This window comes from Tamandua tetradactyla, chromosome 2, assembly GCF_023851605.1.
Source record: "Tamandua tetradactyla isolate mTamTet1 chromosome 2, mTamTet1.pri, whole genome shotgun sequence".
In the NCBI taxonomy this organism is placed as follows: Eukaryota; Metazoa; Chordata; class Mammalia; order Pilosa; family Myrmecophagidae; genus Tamandua; species Tamandua tetradactyla.
Window position 1 is genome coordinate 118,808,088 of NC_135328.1, and position 21,849 is coordinate 118,829,936.

The window sequence follows — 21,849 nt, forward strand, 5'->3', positions numbered from 1 at the left end:
ATTCTCTTTTTCGTAGGTTGGTCTGGGTCTGGGGTCTCGACTGCTGTAGCACCCTCAGCCAGGCAGCTGCTGGATGATGGTCACTGCTGCTTCAGTGGACAGCAGAGGGCCGACAGAGGAGGAAATGCCATCTTTTATGCATCTTTTCTGCATAAAACAGGGAAAAGATTAAATCTAAAAATGATCTGCTGTTCAGCTTTCCATCCCTGATTATAATAATCGGTAACATTTATCGAACAGTCTGTATGTGCCAGATGTGGCTGTAAGCACTTCTCATGCTCTAACTCTCTTGATCATGCGCTTTTTTGAAGCATAAGTGAGTCTCTGGCTCTTGAGTTGGAATCAGGACCAGATAGTGTCCGTTGGGTTCTGAAGTTTGTTCTCTTCCTACTATCCTGAGCTGCCTGGTGCTGGGATGGTGTCAGGCTTGTAGTTGCTCAGTAAACTTTTTATTGACTTATTAAGGAAAGGAGATGATCTTTACACTTCTTTTGACGTGAGACTCGAGTTTTTCTGTTTTCAAACTTATAGTACACCCACCCACGGACTCATATCTGCTGGAATAGCATAAGGTCTTGCAAGGATCCCATCTAAACAGTACATTTTTAGGGATTTTAGTATATGATAAAGATAGCATTTCAGAGCAGTTGCAGAAAATTAGATCATTCGATAAAGGATTCTGGAAGAATTTGCCAGCCATTAAAAAAACAGCTGTATTCTTTGTGTTTCCTTATTCCTTGCATCAAAAAAGGAATTTCAAATGGATAAACAGTTTAAATGTTAATATTACATCATGTATGTGTTGGAAGAAACCTTAGGTAAATGTGTTTTTAAATGTAGAGTAGGGAATGCTTTCCCAAGTATAAACAAAATCTGGAAGCAATAAAAGAAAAGATTGACAAATTAGGTTGTTTGAAAATCAGAACACAACCTATGGGCAAAAATTTCATGTGGAAAGTCAAAAGATGAGTGAAATATTGAGAAAGGAATTTATCTACACCAAAGAGCGAAGATTAGTTTATTTTGAATATACAGAAAGCACTTACCAATCAATAAGATGACTGCTCCAGTTTAAAAATAGGCACAGAATATGAAAAGTGAGTATATAAGTAATCAATAAGTGAAAGATGCTCATTTGTACTCATTCATAATTAAATTAAAGAAATGTATTTTAAAAGTCATCAATGAGATTTCCAAAAATAAAAAAAGCTTGCTTTATTATCTTATGGGGAGAGCATTTTGTACTGCTGGGAGGAGGGTAAATTATTGCAACTGCTTTGGAAACCAGTATGGTAAGATCTATAAAAGGTTTTAAGACAATTCAAGTTTACATAACCACAGATGTTATCAAAGCTGAGAAATTAACTTTGTCACTGCCTTATTAACCAAGTACAGGACTTACTTGGATTTTGCCAGTGTTTCCACTAATGACCTTTTTTCTGTTCTAGGTCTTACATTGCATTTAGTTGTCATGTCTCTGTGATTGCTTTGTCTGTGATAGTTCTTCACTCTTTCCTTGTTTCTCATGATCCTGATACTTTCGGAAGAAGGCTGGTCAGGCATTTTGTAGAATGTCCCTCAATTTGGTTTCCACTGGATTTTTCTCATTATTAGGTTGAGGCTGTGTATGCTTGGGAAGGAGACTGCAGAGGTGTGTCGTTCCAGTGCCTCATGTCAGGGCATTTGTGTCCATATCTCCTTTTGCCCGTGATGTTAACCTTTATCACTTGGTTCAGGTGGTGTCTGGAGGGTTCTCCCCTGTAAGGGGACTGTGCTTCCATTTGTAGCTGCTGAATATTTTGGAGAAGATGCGATCTATCAGTTTTAAATTTTGGCTTAGCAGTTCCACATCTGCAAACTTATCCTACAGTTGTACAGTCTGATTCATCACCTGCAAAATGGGGACGGTAATACTCCCAGTCTGAGCTTGAGCAACACTTTACATATAGTAACCACCCTGCTGGGACACCCTCTTTCCCTAAGAATGCATTGTTGTATATGAGGTGACACCCAAGGGTGGCACCCCATAACCAAGTGGGAATCTTTCTGCAGTGAGATCTGTGACTCTTCACATGAAGAAAGATAAAGATTGTAAGTGTCTTCAGGTGTGTTCAGAGCAGACCTTGACCTGAGGCCAGGCTTTATTGTTGAGTGACAGATTTGTTTCTCAGATTTTAGAGCATTTTGGATTTCAGAGTTGTGGATAAAGCATTGTGCACCTGGATAAGAGTTTGCAAGCACAGAAAAATGGCAGTGTTGTTGGAATTAAGTGAGAAAATCCCAAATGGCCCTCAGTAGGAGATGGGCTAAGAAAATTTTGGTGCATAATGGAGCACTCTTCAGCCCCTTTACGTGAATGGAGTGAATTGTAATGTACCATCAGAAAAAGGTGGCAAGATGTAGCATTAAGTGATTCATGACATTTGTGAAACAGTGTGAATGCTGTGCTCATGTTTGGATAAAAAAAAAAATATGTATACGTGCTTGTATATGCATCTGGAGGCATCTAGAGTAACATTTAGAATAATCTAGAATAGTGGCTGCACATTAGACTCTACCTGGGGAAATGAGAAAAGACTGATACCCTGGGTCCTACCTTAAACCAACTGAATGAGAAACATAGGGGTGTGTCCCACGTATTGGTATTTTTAAAAGCTGTCCTATGTGATTATGTTGCCCATGGATGGTTGAGAGCTACCAGAGTAGAAGGATACAGACATTAGAAAATACTGTTTTTTTTTTTTTTTTTACTCCAGGGGGGAAGAGGAAGACTTAATTTTATACTTTAATCTTATACGTCTTATACTTAATTTTATACTTTCCTGTATTGTGTGTGGTTGCCCCTCTCATTGCAAACAGTACTTTTTTTTTTTTGCACGGGCAGGCTCTGGGAACTGAACCCGGGTGTCTCTGGCATGGCAGGTGAGAACTCTGCCACTGAGCCACTGTTGCGCCACCCCATACAATACTTTTATATATAGTTTTTATGGGTTAAAAATAGTAAAAAAAAAAAACTGTGATCAAAATTGATAGGACAGGGCAGGGGAAACACATTTTCAACAGATCTGTAGAATCTTCCAAAAGTTTAGTTTTGAGCATTTCTCTCCTGTATGGTGCTTGATGACGTTAACTGATAATTGTGTTAAAAAATTTTTTTTTCCTCTTTCATCCCTAAAAGGCACCCGCGGAGGCTAGGCTCGCCCTTATTTCTCCACATAGTAATCCTTACAGGGCTTTATTTTAAGGGATTCCACTACATTCCTTATTTATCCCCCTACAGACTCTGCATTTAGTGCCTGTCTTATTTTCCAGTTTGCTATGGTACGGACCACACGATGATTTTGTATAACAAGAGGAATTTATTGGCTCACGGTGTCAGAGGCCGGAAGGCTTGCTTCTCTCCAGGGTCCCGACATTCTACCCGGCAATTCTTGGGTTCCTTTCCCATCACTGCGCTGTCCTCTCCTTTCTTTTCTGGGTTTTGTTGACTTCCAGCTTCCCCTTTCTTCCCCTTGCCCTCTTTTAAAAATCTTTTTATTGTATAATATAGCATACATACAAAGCAAAGAAAGAAAAACGCAATATTTTTCAAAGCACTCTTCAGCACGTAGTTTACTGGACAGATTCCAGAGTTTGTCATGGACTACCATACCATCCGCTCAGATTTTTCCTTCTAGCTATTCCAGAACACTGGAGGCTAGAAGGAGTCAATATTTTTTTAATCATCACAATTCAATTTTTTTTTCTTTTTGTGAAAAATAACATACATACAAAAAATTTCAAAGCACAGTACAACAATTAGTTGTAGGACAGATTTCAGAGTTTCCCCTTCCCTCTTTATTTTTATCAGGCTGCCAGTTATAATAAGATGGCGATCCACCCTGCTTCAGTTGGTCACGTCTTAAGTAAAAATAGCATCTTCAAAAGGTCCTATTTACAATGGGTTCCCAACCCCAGGAATGAGATGAAGAATAAAAACATGATTTTTTCCCCCCTGAGTACATTATTCCACCTACCATAGTACCCTAGCTATTAAGAAAGAGTATGAATTCCAGTGACACAAAAGGGTAGAAATACCAGCGGGTGAAAACCAGCTGTCGGCTCTTGTGCAGGACACTCTCCAGAACTTTCTCCTGAATGAGCGCGCATCCCCCAGGGAAGTCCTGTCCCAGGGAAGTCCTGTCCCGGGGAAATCACTTGGCTCACCCGCCCCCAGCCATCCCTAGGCACACTCGGAATGAAAGGATCTTTGTTCTGAGAACATTTTATTGCAGTGCTGAATGTTTTATTGTTTTATTGCAGTGCTAGCCTGGTTGCTGGCTACACTCCCTCTGATAGGGGTTCTGTTTTATCTGTTCAGGAAAAAACGTTTGGAAAAGTCGCCTTATCAAAAGGTGTTTCCAAAAGGCCACCCCTGCTTGTGTCCGCCCAGAGCTGGTTTTGAGTTGAAGCACTTGAATATCATTTAAGGTTGTAGTTCTTCTAAATGGTATTTTTGTTTCTTAAAAAAGTCCTGTAGCTCTCCCACCGAGGTGCTGTCTTTCCTAGAAATCCGTTCTCCACGCCCGTGGGAGGCTCACGCCACCCGGCTGCTCTGCAGAGAGAGAGCAGTGAGCGGTTAGAACAAGCTGCCCTCCCGCTTGGCATGGCACGAATGCTTCATTTCTGCCTTGAATCCCAAAATGAAGCCCTTCCCTCTGACTTCAGCCATGGTACATACTTTCACATGACACATACTTTCATTCTGATGTGTCATGAATGAAAAAAGACAGCTGCTTGTCACGGTCAGTGCCTTGCCTGCGTGACGCTGTAGCTCATGATGTGTGCAGTGTGCAGTCACATTCGCCTCCAAATGCGCTCTGTCCTCGACCCCCAAAAACATTTGAATCGGGTGTCACTGGTCATTTTGTCAAAGGGCAGAAAACCCTCTCTTGTTTGGAATCAAATCCAACAGACATCTTTGGGAAAAAGTGAGAAATGCACCCTTTGTGATGTGATATGGAGGCACGTAATATTTGTGGCTGCCGTTTGCATAGATTGTTAATTCTCGTGCTGTATCAGGGAGATGGGTACTGTCATTATTCCCATTTTACAGATGAGGAAACTGAGCATAAGACAGATTGCTTGCCCAAGGTCTCGAACTGGTCTGTGATGGGGGTCTGAGGGCAGTGCTCTCTCGCCTCCAGGCTGGCCCTGGGGCTGCCACGCTGCCCGGGGCACACAGTGGCAGCTCTGTGGTTCACGCCTCAGTCGCAGCCACCATTGGCCCGCGGAGACAGAGACCTCTCCCCGGCTGGTGGGAAGGTGGGCCTGGCTTGCTTCGGGCACGGTAATAGACATCTTGAGACTTCTTTGCTTTTGTTCAGCAGGTTCTCCGCTGGCCTCTGAGATGATGGGACTGGGAAACGGGCGTCGGAGCATGAAGGCGCCCCCGCTCGTGCTGGCTGCCCTGGTGGCTTGCATCATCGTCTTGGGTTTCAACTACTGGATTGCGAGCTCCCGGAGCGTGGACCTGCAGGTGGTTTTGTTTTTTTGTACGGATATCATGGCATGTTAAAGTCACTGGGTGGAGAGGTCCCGTGGGCTTGTAACTTCCTTTCACCTAAGGTTTGATGTGCACACAGCATGGAGCCCACCCTGTAATGCGATAGGGACGCTCTGTGTTCTCCCACTCAGCCCTGGGCTGGACTGTCCACATCCTCAGTCCTGCCGTTTCCTTCAGCCCTCCCTGATCGCCGGTGGGAGAGGACCCCTTTGTGACTTCTTAGGATGGCTGCTTAGCAGTGCTCCTGTGAACCTTGGAGGCTGGTCTGGGAAGACGCAGCTTAAATATACTGACCACAACCCACTTCCTGGTCCTCAGTCCCCAGTGGATTTCAGAGAGTGGTGTTGGAAAGGTATTTAGATGATAGATGTAAGGAAAGTGTTTTTAAAGGTGCCCATCTTTGGCATCATCATTACATGATGATGATAATAGTAGTATTAGCTTTCCTAATTGTCATTGTCCATCATGGGTCCAGCATAGTACTGACGGCTTTACACGCATGATTCTTTTATGCAAACCGATGAGGTTGGGACTTTATTTTCTCCATTTCACAGATGGTAAACTGAGACTCACATTGCCTGGGAGATTTATACCCCTGGGGTCACGCCCCACGAAGCCAGCTCACATCTTTTTGAGGGCAGAGCGTCGACTCTTATTCGTGGATGTTCGTCTCACCTGAGCTCTGTTGCTCTTTTGTTCCGATCTTACGCTCACTCGCTGTGCTATTCAGGGTTCATTGGGGAACAGAACACACAGGAGATGTGTATGTATATATCTGTAAATATTAAAGATATTTATTTTAGGAATTGGCTCTCATGGCCATGGGGAATGGCAAGTCTGAATTCCATAGGGCAGGCTGCAGGCTGGGTCCTCTGAATATTTCAATGAATTCCCCAGGAGAAGCTGGTGCTGAAGTAGAAATAGAAATTCTTTCTGACTGCTGTCAGTTCTCCCTTTAAGATCATCAGCTGATCAGATGAGACTTCTCTCAACACTGAAGGCAGTCTCCCTTATTAATTGTAGATGTAATCGCCCGTTGATGCAGTCAGTTGACTAATTATTTAAATCCGTGATTTAAAATGCATGAATTACTCTCATGGTAATAATCAGGCCAGTGCTTGCTTGATCAACAGCTAGAAACCATAATCTGGCCGGCTTGACACTTTAACTTAACAGTCACACCTACCCAGGGTTATACTCCAGCGTCTCGTCATCTCCCTGAGCCCTTGATATCTGGGTAAATGTGGTCTTGGTGCCCAGACTTGGAGAATAGGATCCATTTTCAGAAATCTTGTCTGATAAAGAGTTGTTAGGTGCTTCACTAGCAGGAGAAGAAACTAAATCTTTGAGTACCATGCCATGCTAGGTAATGTGTGAGGAATTTATTTAATTGAAAATTTTTTTCCAAACAAATACTCCCTCTTCCTGCCTTTCTCCATCGCCCCCATTCCCTAGTGTAATGGTTTGCTAAAGCTCCCGGGATGCAATATACCAGAAATGAATGGCTTTTATAAAAGGAATTTATTAAGTTGCGAGTTTACAGTTCTAAGGCATCCAGATAAAATTACCTTGACTCAAGAAAGGCTGTTGGCTTTATAAATGCATCTCAGCTGGGAAGGCACATGGCTGGCTTCTCGTTTCAAACAGTGTACCTGAGGTGTTTTTCTTTCTTCATCTCCTAACATCTGAGTCTCCTGTTGGCTTGTTAGCTCTGAAGCTTTTTCCAAAGTGGTTCCCTCTTAAAGGGCTCCAATAAACAACCCCACCTTGAATGGGTGGAGACACATCTCCATGGGAAACCACCTAATCAGAAGGTCCCTTCCACAGTTGGATGGGTCACATCTCCTTGGAAACAACTTAATCAGAAAGATCCCACCCAGGGCAGGCCACGGTGGCTCAGCAGGCAAGAATGCTCACCTGCCATGCCAGAGGACCCGGGTTCGATTCCTGGTGCCTGCCCATGTAAAAAAAAAAGATCCTACCCAGCAATATTGAATCAGGATTAAAGAATATGGCATTTCTGAGGTGCACAACAAACCAGTATACCTGGTAATCTCTAATCTACTCTCTGTCTCTGCAAATTTGCTGTTTCTAGTTATATCTTATATGTGATATCATGCAACATCTGTTTATGTGCCTTGCTTATTTCATACAGCATGTTTTCCAGGTTCTTCCATGTTACGGCATGTCTGCTAACTTCATTCTTATGGTGTTAAAGTCTAATTGTGTGTATAGACCATATTTTGTTTATCCATTCATTTGTTGACGGACATTGGGGTTATTTCCATCTTTCGGCCATTGGGGATAATGCTGCCATAAATACTGGTATAGAGGTATCTGTTTGAGACCCTGTTTATTTTCTTTAGGTTATCCCTGTAAGTGGAATTGCCAGGTTGTATGGCAATTCTGCATTTAACTTTTTGCCATCTAAGTGCAGTGAATTATGTGTCTTAACCCCCTTTAAGCCACGCAGAAGCCTTGGGATGTGAGGTGGTGTCCCATGTTGCAGTGGAGACACTGCAGCTCAGAGCAGTGACTGCTTGACTGTTTCCTTTAATAGCATCGTATTGTAGGAAACCCATTCTAGCTTTCTTAAAAATTGGTTTTTTCTTTTTTTTAAAATGAGCCCTTGGAAGTTGTCCAGAGGAGGTGCTGGCCTTGGGCCTCGTGTAGCTTTTGTTGAGGGAAACAAAAGCTACACGACCCAACAAAAGTGGGTCGCCTGCAGCTGTGCTTCCGCATTTGCCTTTACCTCTGTGCTTTCCCCTAGACGCGGATCATGGAGCTGGAAGGCAGGGTCCGCAAGGCAGCCGCAGAGCGGGGTGCTGTGGAGCTGAAAAAGAATGAGTTCCAGGGAGAGCTGGAGAAGCAACGAGAGCAGCTGGACAAAATCCAGTCCAGCCACAACTTTCAGCTGGAGAGTGTCAACAAGTTATACCAAGATGAAAAGGCAAGACCTGCTTTGTTTTCCTTGTAGTTTATAAGCCATCAGATTCTTCTCAGTGGGAGGTTAAGTGGCCATGTGTATTTTTAGGTAATTAAATGCAATTAGCCTCCTGCTCAAGCCTTAAATATTCCCCTCCCGTCTCTCCAGAGTCTCTCTGTGGGTTTTCTGTGAACCTTCTGCAGTGGTGACTAGTGAGAGAAATGCAAAAGGGCTAAGATGTGTCAGTTTTAACATTTGTGCCCTCAGCTATCTCAGAGAGGAGAATGCATGCAGACATCCAAATAAATACTAACAAAGGAAGTAGGGGACTCCTTGCAGACATTGGTTTTTAGCTTAAAAAAAAATTGGAACCTAGGTAGATTAACAAGCTTCTTGCTAACTAAAGGAAGCATTGCTTTTCCGTTTCCTTAGGAATTCCCAGCTGTCCTTTCTTGTTTATTAAATTGCATAAGGTTGGGAATTGGTTTTATTATAAAATGCTTCATACTCACGGCCATTTATTATCTAACAGGTCTGGCTACTGTTAATGCATAGGCCGCTGTCTGTGGACCAGCTGGTTTATTGGAAGGAGGCTGTGTCCTTAAGTCCATCATCTTGAGGGTGGACAGAGCTCTAGAATGAATTAGTGGCCAGCACTCCACCAGAGAAAGAAGCATTTCTAGCGAATGTCTCAGACTTTTCTTGCGTAACTGGTCTAAATGTGAGAGGTACGTTTTTTTTATTCCCCGAAGACTGCCCTTGTTTATAGATATGTTTCTTCTCTGGGGCTTGTTCCAGTTTTTATGCAGTACTATTAAATAAAATGCTTCTTTATTCTTGGTCACTTTTCTCTCATATGGGGAGATGCCATTTGAGCTCTGAAAATCTTCATTGACTATAACAAGACTTAGGAATGTCTCATGGAGTGTACACCAACAGAACTTAAAATACTCTTTTTGGGAGGAAGGAGAGTGTATTCCTAGGGAATAGAGTTTATGGAAATCCCAGCTTTGGTTTGCATGGCCTGCGCCTGCCCCCTCCACCGGGGGTAAGAAGAGGGGGCGATGGCAACTGGGGAGTGCTGGAGCCTGACTTAGGAACCTAGGAGAGCCAGGCAGGACTGTCCCAGGAGGCCAGGGTTGAGATGGGCTCCCAGGGCTGGGCAGGGCAGGTTGGAAAGGTCCATCGTGCTGTGCTGTCAGTGCTGTTGCAGGGACCAGCCAGGAACATGCTTTCCCATCTGCGGTTAGTGAGGAGGGTTTGTGTGCCTGCCCATCTGCTGCCTCACCTCCATTCTGTATGTGTTATTACCTGGAAGTTCTTTTTTTTTTTTTTTTTTTTTTTTTTTAAGAGAAAGAATTGCCTTTTATTCTGAACCTCTGGCCTTCGTATTTTTTTTTAATTAATTAATGTATTAACTCACTTTATTAATTGTATTATGTAGGTTCTCTATGTTATTATTTTTGTAAATTTTATTAGTAAAGTCTAATACAGGCATGTCAATATCATGAAACATTTATGGGACTATTTCGTCCAATTTCTCTATCATTCTTTGTTTAATTTTGATGCCCTGCTTTTAGGAATATGATATTCGTTACTTTCATAGCTTGAATTTAAAACCGTGTATGCATTTTACAATATAATATAATTTTCTATTTATTATTTAATGCTTTTTACTTGGTATTTTTCTTTGCCTGAAATTAAATCACACTACTATCCTTCTGTGTAACTTTGTGCAAGTTACTTAAGCTGTCTGCCTTGGTTTCCTCATCTGTAAAATACTTCCTATTGTTTTTGCTTTGGAAATTTCTTTTTGAAATGTTAGAAATGGAAGATTAATATGGGTGTGTGTCAATTATGGTATGTGAATGTGTGTGACTGTGAGTGTGTATGCTGGTGTTTGGGTGTGACTTTTAAAGTATCCTTGTTTTCTTAACCCCCTCAGTCTACAAAAGATTTAAAAAATGTTTCTGGTCCATGAAATCCAAAATCTTAAGAATGAGTAGTTTCTCTTTTTGTACTTCTCCAAGTTCCTGGCTGTTTTTGTTGTTTGAAAGTGTGGGTGCACGCTTTGTGGGGGGAGGAGGAATAGTGGTTGGGGTGGGCAGTGCATCAGCACCGTGGGCGTCTGCTTTGACCTGGTTACACCTCGTGTGTCCCCGACCCCTGTCACGTGGGCTGCAGGTCCCTGGAAGTTTCCTGTAGCACGTGCAGAATTCTCAGGGAATGTGCCATTTGGAATCAATTGTTAAAGAAAATCTGCGGCAACTCTGAGGCAAGTCCTGTGGCAATGATGTAGAAAGACACCAGTTTATTTGTGCATAATCTGTTGTGAATGTAAGATCACAAACTTGGAACCTTTTGAAATATGACTTGTTCACTTCCTAAAACTGTCTGCCTGTAGGAAGAAACAGACGGGAATATCTGCCCTCCAGAAACTGGGTGACTGCTATACCTTTGTTCTTAATGCTTCAGGTGCTTTTTTAATTCATCATTATTATTATTATTATTTTAATTAGAGAAGTTGTAGGTTTACCGAAAAGTCATGTAAAAAATACAGCTCCCCCATATACCCCTCTATTGTTGACACTTTGTGTTAGTATGGTACCTTTGTTACAGTTGATGACGGAATATTAAAATAGTACTAACTATAGTCCATAGTTTACATGCTGTCATTTTTCCCCATACACCGCCTTATTATAACCATTCTGTTAGTGTGGGCACAATTATAACACCTTCTGTTAGTGTGGGTACATTTGTTATAATTCGCAAAAAAACATCTTAATATTTGTATTATTAGTTACTGTCTGTTTTCCACAGCAGGGTTCACTGTGTTATAAGTCCCAGGTTTTATCTTTTAACTTTCATTCTGTTAACATATTCCCCCTTCAACCACATTCACATACATAATTTAATGCTGCCGATTACACTCACTATAATAATGTGCTGCCATTACCACCATCCATTTCTAAACCTTTACAGTCAATCTAAATAGGAATTTTGTACAAGTTAAGCGTCATTTCCCTATTCTCTACCCTAATCTATGCCTGATAATTTATATTCTAGATTTTAACTCTGCTTATTCTAATTCATATCAGTAAGATCATACAATATTTGACCCTTTGTGTCTGGCTTGTTTCCTGGCTTGTTTCCCTTAGCATAATATCCTCAGGGTTCATCTAGGTTGTTGCAACTCTCTAACTTCATTCCTTTTTAGAGCTAAATAATATTCCATAGTATGTATATACCACGGTTTGTTTATCCGTTCATTGGCTGATGGACATTTAGATTGCTTCCATCTTATGGCAATTGTGAAGAATGCCACTGTGAACATCTTTGTGCAAATATCTGTTCAAGTCCCTGCTTTCAGTTCTTCTAGCAGTGGAGTTGTCAGGTGATAAGGTAAATCCATATTTAACTTCATGAGGAACTACCAAACTGTCTTCCACAATGGCACCACCATGTACATTCCCACCAGCAGTGAGTGCGTATTCCTGATTCTCCACATCTTCTCCAGTACTTCTGGTCTTGTTTTTTTTTAACTAGTAGTTATTCTAGTGGGTGTGAAATGATACCTAATGGTATAGATTTGATTTGCTTAATAACTAGTGATGTTGAGCATCTTTTTCATGTACTTTTTAGTGTTTTTTGTTTCCTTTTTGGAGAAATGTCTATTCAAGTCTTTTGACTATTTAAAAAATTGGGTTGTCTTTTCATTGTTGAATTGTAGGATTTCTTTACATATTCTGTATATTAAACCCTCATTGCATCTGTGGTTTCCAAATATTTTTTCCCATTGAGTAGGTTGTCTTCTTACTTTGTTAACAAATCCTTTGATGAGCAAAAGTTTTTTAATTTTTAGGAGATCCAGTTTATCTATTTTTTTCTTTCATTGCTTATGCTTTGGGGGTAAAGTCTTAAGAAACAATTGCCTATCACATGATCTTGAAGATGCTTCCCTACATTTTCTTCTAGGAGTTTTTTTGTCCTAGCTCTTATAGTTGGGTCTTTGATCCATTTTTAGTTAATTTTTGTATATGGTTTGAAATAGTGGTCCTCTTTCATTCTTTTACATATAGATATCTAGTTTTCCCAGCACCATTTGTTGAAGAGACTATTCTTTTCAAATTGAGTGGACTTGGCAACCTTCTCAAAAATCAGTGGGCTATAGGTGTGGGGGTCTGTTTCTGAATTCTCAGTTTGATTCCATTGGCCAATTTATTTGTATCTGTTCTTCCTGTACAATGCGGTTTTGACTATTGTAGCTTTGTAGTAAGTTTTGAAGTCAGGAATTGTGAGTTCTCCAAATTTGTTCTTTTCAAGATGTATTTGGCCTCCTACATTTCCAAATAAATTTGATAATTGGGTTTTCCATTTCTGCAAAGTAAGTTGTTGGAATTTTGATTGTGATTGCATTGAATCTGTAAATCATTTTGGGTACAATTGACATCCTAACAATATTTAGTCTTGCAATCCATGAACATGGAATGTCCTTCCATTTATTTAGCTCTTCTTTGATTTCTTGTAGAAATATTTTGTAGTTTTCTAGAAAAGTCCTTTACATACTTGGTTATATTTATTCCTAGCTATTTGGTTCTTTTAGTTACTGTTGTCAATAGGATTTTTGATCTTGATTTCCTCCTTGGCTTGCTCATTATTAGTGTATAGAAAACTACCGATTACTGATATTTTTGTGTGTTGATCTTGTACCTCACCACATTGTCAAATTCATTTAACTCTAGTAGCTTTGTTGTCAGTTTTGGGGGAGTTTCTAAATATAGGATCATGTTGTGTGCAGATAGTAAAATTTTATTTTTTTCTTTTCAATAAGTGTTTTTAATCAAGAAAGAATGCTGGATATTGTCAAATGCCTTTCCTGTGTCAGTTGAGAGGATCATGTGTTTTTTCCCCTTTGACATGTGAATATGGTGTATTCCATTAATTGATTTTCTTGTTTTGAACTACCCTTGCATAGCTGGGATAAAACCCACTTGATCATAAAAATCTTTTGATGTGCTGTGGATTTGATTTGCAAGTATTTTGTTTTTTGAAAAGTTTTGCATCTACATTCATCAGAGAAATTGGTCTGTAATTTTCTTTTCTTGTATTATCTTTATCTGGTTTTGGTATTAGGGTGCTTTTGGCCTCATAGAATGAGTTAAATAGTGTATTGTCCTCTTCAGTTTTTTGAAAGAGTTTGAGCAGGATTGGTATTAATTCTTCTTGGAATGATTGGTAGAATTCACCTGTGATGCCATCTGCTCCTGGGCTTTTCTTTGGAGGTTTTTGATGACTGATTCAATTTCCACCTGTTAATTGATCTGTTGAGATTTTCTATTTCTTCTAGAGTGATTGTAGGTTGTTCATGAGTTTCTAGGAATTTGGCCCTTTTATCTAGACTGTCTAATTTCTTGGTAGACAGTTGTTCATAGTATTCTCTTATGATCATTTTTATTTCTAGGGTGTCAGTAGTAATGGCGTATGGAACTGGGTCTCTTGCATGGTAGGTGAGCAGTCTACCACTGAACTACCTTCTTTGTCTCTTTTCTTTTTTCTTTTTTTTAAACTATTTTTTTATTGTGTAATATAACATATATACAAAGCAAAGAAAGAAAAAATCAATAGTTTTCAAAGCACTCTTCAACAAGTAGTTACAGGACAGATCCCATAGTTTGTCCTGGGCCAAACCATCATCTCAGATTTTTCCTTCTAGCTGCTCTAGACTATAGGAGCCTAGAAGGAATCAGTATTTTTTTTTTTTATCATCACAATTGACTTTTTTGTATGAAAAATAACATATACAAAAAAGCAATAAATTTAAAAGCGTAGCACAACAATTAGTTGCAGAATGGATTTCAGAGTTTTGATATGCTGTGGATTTGATTTGCAAGTTTTTTTTTTGAGGAATTTTGTATCTATATTCATTAGAGAATTTGTCTGTAATTTTCTTTTCTTGTAGTATCTTTTTCTGGTTTTGGTTACAATTCTACAATTTTAGGATTTTACTTCTAGCTGCTCTAAGATACTGGAGACTAGAAGAAATATCAGTATAATGATTCAGCAATCATACTCATTTGTTAAACGCTACCTTCTCTGTATAATTCCACCATCACCTTTGATCTTTCTATCCCACTCTTTAGGAGTATTTGGGCTATGTCCATTCTAACTTTTTCATGTTGAAAGAAGCTGCTTTTCATGTTGGAAGGGGCTGTTCTTTGTCTTTTATAACAGCTTTGACTTTAAGTCTATTTTGAGCAACATTAGTATAGCTATCCCAGCTCTTTTTCTGGTTACTATTTACATGAAATATCTTTTCCATCCTTTCACTTTAAACCTATTTGTCTGTCTAAGGTGAGTGAGTCTCTTGTAAACATAATGTTGGATCATGCTTTTTTTTATCCATTCTGCTGATCTTTGTCTTTTAACTGTGAAGTTTAAGCCATTATTTAAAGTAATGTTATTACTGTAAAGGTAATATGTACTTTGGCCATTTTGTCTTTTGGTTTCTATATGTGATATAAATTATTTTGTGTCTCTTTTCCTTTTTTGCAGCCTCCTTTTCTCTGTAGTTGATCTTTTGTGATGTATCTGACTGATTTTCTCATTTCTGTTTCTGTATTTCTTTTTCTGTTTTTTAAATACTTTTTCTGTGGTTTACATAAAGTACATCTATAATCTACTAGTTTGCAAAGATAGATACCAACTTAGCTTCAGTAGCATACATGTTCTCTGTTCTCAAATCCCTGTGTTTACTCTCTTCATGCTGTTTTTGTTCCACTTTATACCACTCTATTTTGGACATCTGTTATCAGGAGATAGGCCTTTTTCTTGTTCCTTTGTATTCTGATTCTTATATGAATTAAAGAGTAGAGTTGTCTATTGAGAATACCAAACTATTGGGTTTTATATTTGCCCTCTAAGTTTTAGTTACCCTAATTGATAATATTGATTACTTCATACAATGTCAAGCCACTCTCTCCTATCTTTTCCTTTCAACCAGCAGAACTCCTTTTAGTAATTATTGTAGGGTAGGTCTCTTGTTGATGAACTCTCTGTTTCTGTTTATCTGTGAGTAGTTCAAACTCGCCCTCATTTTTTGAAGGACACGTTTGCTGGAGAGAGAATGTTGGGCTGATAGTTTTCTCTTTCAAAATCTTAAATAATATCATACCACTGCCTTCTCATTTCCGTGGTTTCTGATGAGAAATCAGCACTCAGTCTTACTGAGAATCCCTGTATGTGGTGAATTGGTTTTCTCTTAGTGCTTTCAGAGTTCTTGCTTTATCATTGGCATTTGACATTCTGATTAATATGTGTTCAGGTGGGTGCTCATTTTACAGGTGAGGAAACTGATTCCCAGAGGGAATTAGGAACTGGTACCCAGGACTAGAACTGGCACCCAAGATAGCCCCCAGGTCTATTTTCTGTTTCCTACGTCTGGTCCCCACCTCCCTCTGTGCAGAGGCAGCTCCTCTGCGCCACCCTGTGAAGGGCAGGGATCAGTGGCCTCTCCATAGCTCTCGGTCACATCAGAATCACCCCGTGTGGGGGGCATAGAGGAAACCAGACTGGCCCTGAGATGATCATTATTGAAGCTGAAATATGGGTACATAGGGTTCATTATAATATTCCATCTACTGTGTAGAGAGTAATTTTTTCATTATAGAAATTTAAAACCATTTTTATATCTCCTTGCTTCTACTGTATTATGTCTAGCTCTTTTTTGGTCCCAATTTTAAATTCTCAGGTGAAAAAATATCTGATTTTTTCAAGATGGCCAGGCATTTCCCAGATAGCACGGCTGGTGAGTCAGCCAGATGCTTGATGCTTGTCTCTGCATTATCTCTCTTTTCTCTGTCTTCAGAGGTTACACTTGTGGTTTGAATCAGGATGGCATCCTCCCCCACCCCCTTTTTTTTTGGTAGAATTTTTTTTTTATTATTAACTAAAAAAATTAACAACAAACGAACTAAAACATTAACATGTGATCATTCTGTTCTACATATATAATCAGTCATTCACAATATCATCACTTAGTTGCATATTCATCATTTCTTAGAACATTTGCACCAATTCAGAAAAAGAAACAAAAAGACAACAGAAAAAGAAATAAAACGAAAACAGAAAAAAAAAAGATTATACATAACATACCCCTTACCCCGTGCTTTCATTGATCACTAGCATTTCAAACTAAATTTATTTTAACATTTGTTCCCCCTATTATTTACTTTTATTCCATATGTTCAACTCATCTGTTGAAAAGGTAGATAAAAGGAGCATCAGATACAAGCTTTTCACAATCACACAGTCACATTGTGAAAGCTATATCATTATTCAATCATCATCAAGAAACATGGCTACTGGAACACAGCTCTGCATTTTCAGGCAGTTCCCTCCAGCCTCTCCATTACATCTTGACTAACAAGATGATATCTTCTTTTTTTTTTTTGTTCTTAAATTTTTTTTATTAATCAAAAAAAAGAAAAGAAATTAACACAACATTTAGAAATCATTCCATTCTACACATGCACTCAGTAATTCTTAGTATCATCACATAGGTGTATGATCATCATTTCTTAGTACATTTGCATCGATTTAGGAAAAAAACTAGCAAAACAGCAGAAAAAGATATAGAATGTTAATATAGAGAAGAGAATTAAAATAATAATACTAATAAAAATATATATATATAAAAAAAGGAAAAAGAAAAAAAACAAAACATACAAACAAACAAACAAACAAAAAACCATATTTCAGGTGCAGCTTCATTCAGTGTTCCAACATAGTTACATTACACTTAGGTATTATTGTGCTGTCCATTTTTGAGTTTTTGTATCTAGTCCGGTTGCACAGTCTGTATCCCTTCAGCTCCAATTACCCATTATCTTACCCTGTTTCTAACTCCTGCTGGTCTCTGTTACCAATGATATATTCCAAGCTGATTCTCGAATGTCGGTTCACATCAGTGGGACCATACAGTATTTGTCCTTTAGTTTTTGGCTAGACTCACTCAGCATAATGTTCTCTGGGTCCATCCATGTTATTACATGCTTTATGAGTTTAGTCTGTCTTAAAGCTGCATAATATTCCATCGTAGGTATATGCCACAGTTTGTTTAGCCACTCGTCTGTTGATGGACATTTTGGCTGTTTCCATCTCTTTGCAATTGTAGATAATGCTGCTATAAACACTGGTGTGCAAATGTCCGTCTGTGTCTTTGCCCTTAAGTCCTTTGAGTAGATACCTAGCAGTGGTATTGCTGGGTCGTAATCCATTCTGCCATTCTATGTCTTTTGATTGGGAAATTCAGTCCATTAACTTTTAGTGTTATTACTGTTTGGATAATATTTTCCTCTACCATTTTGGCTTTTGTATTATATATATCATATCTGATTTTCCTTCTTTCTACACTTTAGTCCATACCTCTCTCTTCTGTCTTTTCATATCTGACTCTAGTGCTCCCTTTAGTATTTCTTGCAGAGCTGGTCTCTTGGTCACAAATTCTCTCAGTGACTTTTTGTCTATAAATGTTTTAATTTCTCCTTCATTTTTGAAGGACAATTTTGCTGGATATAGAAGTCTTGGTTGGCAGTTTTTCTCTTTTAGTAATTTAAATATATCATCCCACTGTCTTCTAGCTTCCATGGTTTCTGCTGAGAAATCTACACATAGTCTTATTGGGTTTCCCTTGTATGTGACAGATTGTTTTTCTCTTGCTGCTTTCAAGATCCTCTCTTTCTCTTTGACCTCTGACATTCTAACTAGTAAATGTCTTGGAGAACGCCTATTTGGGTCTATTCTCTTTGGGGTGCGCTGCACTTCTTGGATCTGCAAATTTAAGTCTTTCATAAGAGTTGGGAAATTTTCAGTGATAATTTCTTCCATTAGTTTTTCTCCTCCTTTTCCCTTCTCTTCTCCTTCTGGGACACCCACAACACGTATATTTGTGCGCTTCATATTGTCATTCAGTTCCCTGATCCCCTGCTCAAGTTTTTCCATTCTTTTCCCTATAGTTTCTGTTTCTTTTTGGAATTCAGATGTCCCATCCTCCAGTTCACTAATTGTAGCTTCTGTCTCTTTAGATCTACCATTGTAGGTATCCATTGTTTTTTCCATTTTTTCTTCTTTGTCCTTCACTCCCATAAGTTCTGTGATTTGTTTTTTCAGATTTTCTATTTCTTCTTTTTGTTCAGCCCATGTCTTCTTCATGTCCACCCTCAATTTATTGATTTGGTTTTTGAAGAGTTTTTCCATTTCTGTTCGTATATTCAGCATTAGTTGTCTCAGCTCCTGTATCTCATTTGAACTATTGGTTTGTTCCTTTGACTGGGCCATATCTTCAATTTTCCGAGCGTCATCCATTATTTTCTGCTGGTGTCTGGGCAGTTAGTCAGATTTTCCTGGGTGTTGGACCCCACAGGTTGAAAGATTTTTCTGTGAAATCTCTGGGCTCTGTTTTTCTTTTCCTGCCCAGTAGGTGGCGCTCGTGGCGCTCGTCTGTCTGTGGGGCCCACCAGTAAAAGATGTTGTGGCTCCTTTAACTTGCCAATCCAAATCTCGCAGTCGGCCCGGGAAACTGCGCGTGGATGGGGGGTCGCCCGCCGCGGCTTGGGAGAGTGCCAGTCCAAATTGCCCAGCTGGCCCGAGACGCCAAGCGTGGTGGGAGGGCCCCGCTATCCAACGTTCCCAGTCAGACTGGGGAGCCACGTGCGTGGAGGGGACCCCAGTTGCCAGCCGCCCCGGCCGGGAAAACGCGCGCCCCTCGGGTATCTCACCGCAGCGGATTCTCCCTGCCCGTTCAGCCGTTCCAGAATGGGGTACGCTGTCTTTTTGGTCTCTCTCGTGGCTCCGGGAGCTGTTTCGTATTGTTTCTGTTTCTTTAGTTGCTTTTCTGGAGGAGGAACTAAGACCCGCGCGTCTCACTAAGCCGCCATCTTCTCTGGAAGTCCTTGGTAGAATTTTAAAGAATGATCTTGTGGTCTCTTATGAGTGGGGCTGGCGCTGTGGGTGGGGGGGTAGTTTGCACATCTCAGCTGTCAAATTGCAGCTCCCCCGACCCTCCAGCCAGTGTTCATTGCCTTAGGGGGCCACCGTTACATGGCAGGAGCATCGCAGCCCTCAGAGGGAAGCCTGGATAATATATTGAAAATCAAACACATCAGGGGAAAACGTGGTGAAAATTCCTTCTCAGAATGAAATTCATGCTTTGCGTTAGCACTGTCCACTAGAAATTTGTGCAGGGTGGAAACGTTCCTTGTCGGCTCTCTACAGTCCAGTAACAGTAGCTACATTGGGCCATTGAAGTCTTGAAATGTGGTTATAGGAACTGATGCACTGAAGCTCTAATTTTATTTAATTTAAGAGAATTTAAATTTAAATAGCCAGCTATGGCTGGTGGCCACCCTTTTGGGCTGCACGACTTTGAAGGAAAGATGGCAAAACTCTTGTACAAAACCTTATTTTGCCTTTTTGAGCCGTGGAGAATAATGTTCTGAGAAGAAGCCAGATGTGCAGAGGCTGGCTCTTATTCAGTTCTTTGGTGCCTTTTCTCCTTTTCTCTAGAAGTTTCTGAACAGGGGCTGGGGAAGAGGAGATGACCTTCTAATTGGGTAGTTTTGATCCTGGTGAAAGTATGTTGCTCGCTAGTGTTTCGTGATGCAGAATTCTCGATTCAGTTAATCAGATTGGCTGTAGTATGATCTGCATCTTGAGGTTTTGAGTTTACTTGTTGGAAATGTTTCCAAGCAGTCAATCTAGCCTGGCTGCACATTGTAATCACCGGGGAGCTTATTAAAATATATAGATTTTTTAAATACACCGAATCAGAATCTCTGGGAATTAGGTCTCAGAGACTATACATAGTTTTTTAAGATTGTGCACATAATTTTTTCCCTAGATCCCCAGGTAATCATGATTCAGCTACCTGATCCATAGACTGGTGGTTGAGATCAAGTGTTTTGCAGTATTCCACTTTTTAAAATTTAATTATAAGCGGTATATTGCTTTATGTTTACTGCAGCAAGCTATATATGCAACAGAAGTCAGACAATTAAATTATGAGAAAACGCAGTACTCGATTCAAATGAACACAGTAATTGCAAAGCAGTAACAGTTACATAAAGTGACCTGTCATTGAAATCTAAACTAGAAATCAACAAAATGTTGTCAGATCCTGGAATTATTTGTTCTTTTGATGGTATTTTTGTATACCATGTTTCTTCTACATCTGAGACACATGGGGTCAGATATTATGAAAATGCAAAGGTTATTAGCAAATGTAATTGAATGAGACTCTTATTTTTCAAAACTGGATTTATAATAATAAAAACTCCCACCCCCCCAAAAAAAACCCACAAAGCATTAATAGGAGGGATAAGCTATCACCGTTCTGCAAATATAATTTAAATATCAATAATAAATGTCCTATAAAAAAATTGAAGAGCTCAATTTTTGTATGAAAACATAGCTTTTTTCTCATCCAGTCTTTTGTAGTTTATTTTTACAAAATAGCAGGCAAAATTTGGTTCTTTACATTAGGTAAAACATATTAAAATATATATAGCACATAAGTTGTTATAAACACAGCAGTTTCAGCCTAATTTAAACAGCACTCATGTTTGTCATGTACTTAGGATATCATCAGGAGATAAACATTGTTTTTATTTTGAATATGCAAATAGTCTCTGATGCTTTAACCAGTATTTATAAAAACTAGTTTAAAAACTATAACCACCTGCAAAAGCAATGAGCTTTAGGATACAATTTTGCTATCATACCATCATAAAAGACTTAAAATTATAGAAAGCCAAAGAGAATGAAACATTTCAGTGCAATTACAGTAGGTGGAACTACTTAATTGATTTTAAGATAAATGCTCTGAGGATCCAAAAGATATGCTTTTGAATCTTCAGGGTTTTTTTTGTTTGTTTTGTTCTTTTATGATCTAACCATTTCTAGATCCATGGTAGAGTTCTGCCTCTTAATCCTCTGTGAGGCAGTGGCATAGGGTCTTTCTTCATCTCTGCTCTCTTCTTTTAGTTTCTTGGCTGCCTGTGTTGGTAATTTTATCTGCAAGAAATCTCTGGCTGACACCTCTTCAGACTGTGCAGACTGAACCTAGGATTCCTGGGGACTGGGAGGAAGGAAGTGGGTCTTATTCAGCCACCACTGGCTGTTCTTTAAGAGAAAGACCCCTATCAGCAGTTTCCTTTGTTGGAGTCAACTAAGTCCATTTAACAACAAATAACCGAAATGTTCAGAGTTTTCTTCAGAAATATGCAATCGTTGGAAAACAGTTTATTTGCCCTTTTTATTTGCTCCATGCTGAACTGGTACTTGAGCTCGGAACTCTGCAGCGTGTTTCCCGCGCGGACCGGGT

General features: G+C 39.6%; 1 protein-coding gene and 1 pseudogene across 5 annotated transcripts in view; one reads left to right on the plus strand and one right to left on the minus strand.

The window, feature by feature from the left end:
- Window positions 1–21,849, plus strand: part of GOLM1 (golgi membrane protein 1) — a 98,175-nt gene that overhangs the window by 8,933 nt on the left and 67,393 nt on the right. The window contains exons 2-4 of one of the 5 annotated variants that reach the window (XM_077148629.1): window positions 4,361–4,470; window positions 5,367–5,518; window positions 8,316–8,495. In XM_077148629.1, coding sequence (XP_077004744.1) covers window positions 5,390–5,518; window positions 8,316–8,495 — 309 coding nt within the window. In that variant the 5' untranslated portion in view covers window positions 4,361–4,470; window positions 5,367–5,389. Of the gene's footprint in view, window positions 1–4,360; window positions 4,471–5,366; window positions 5,519–6,099; window positions 6,309–8,315; window positions 8,496–21,849 lie in introns of those variants that run through there. The other 4 variants (XM_077148630.1, XM_077148631.1, XM_077148634.1 and 1 more) reach the window with 4 other exon arrangements.
- Window positions 21,392–21,793, minus strand: LOC143661772 (lysM and putative peptidoglycan-binding domain-containing protein 2 pseudogene; annotated as a pseudogene).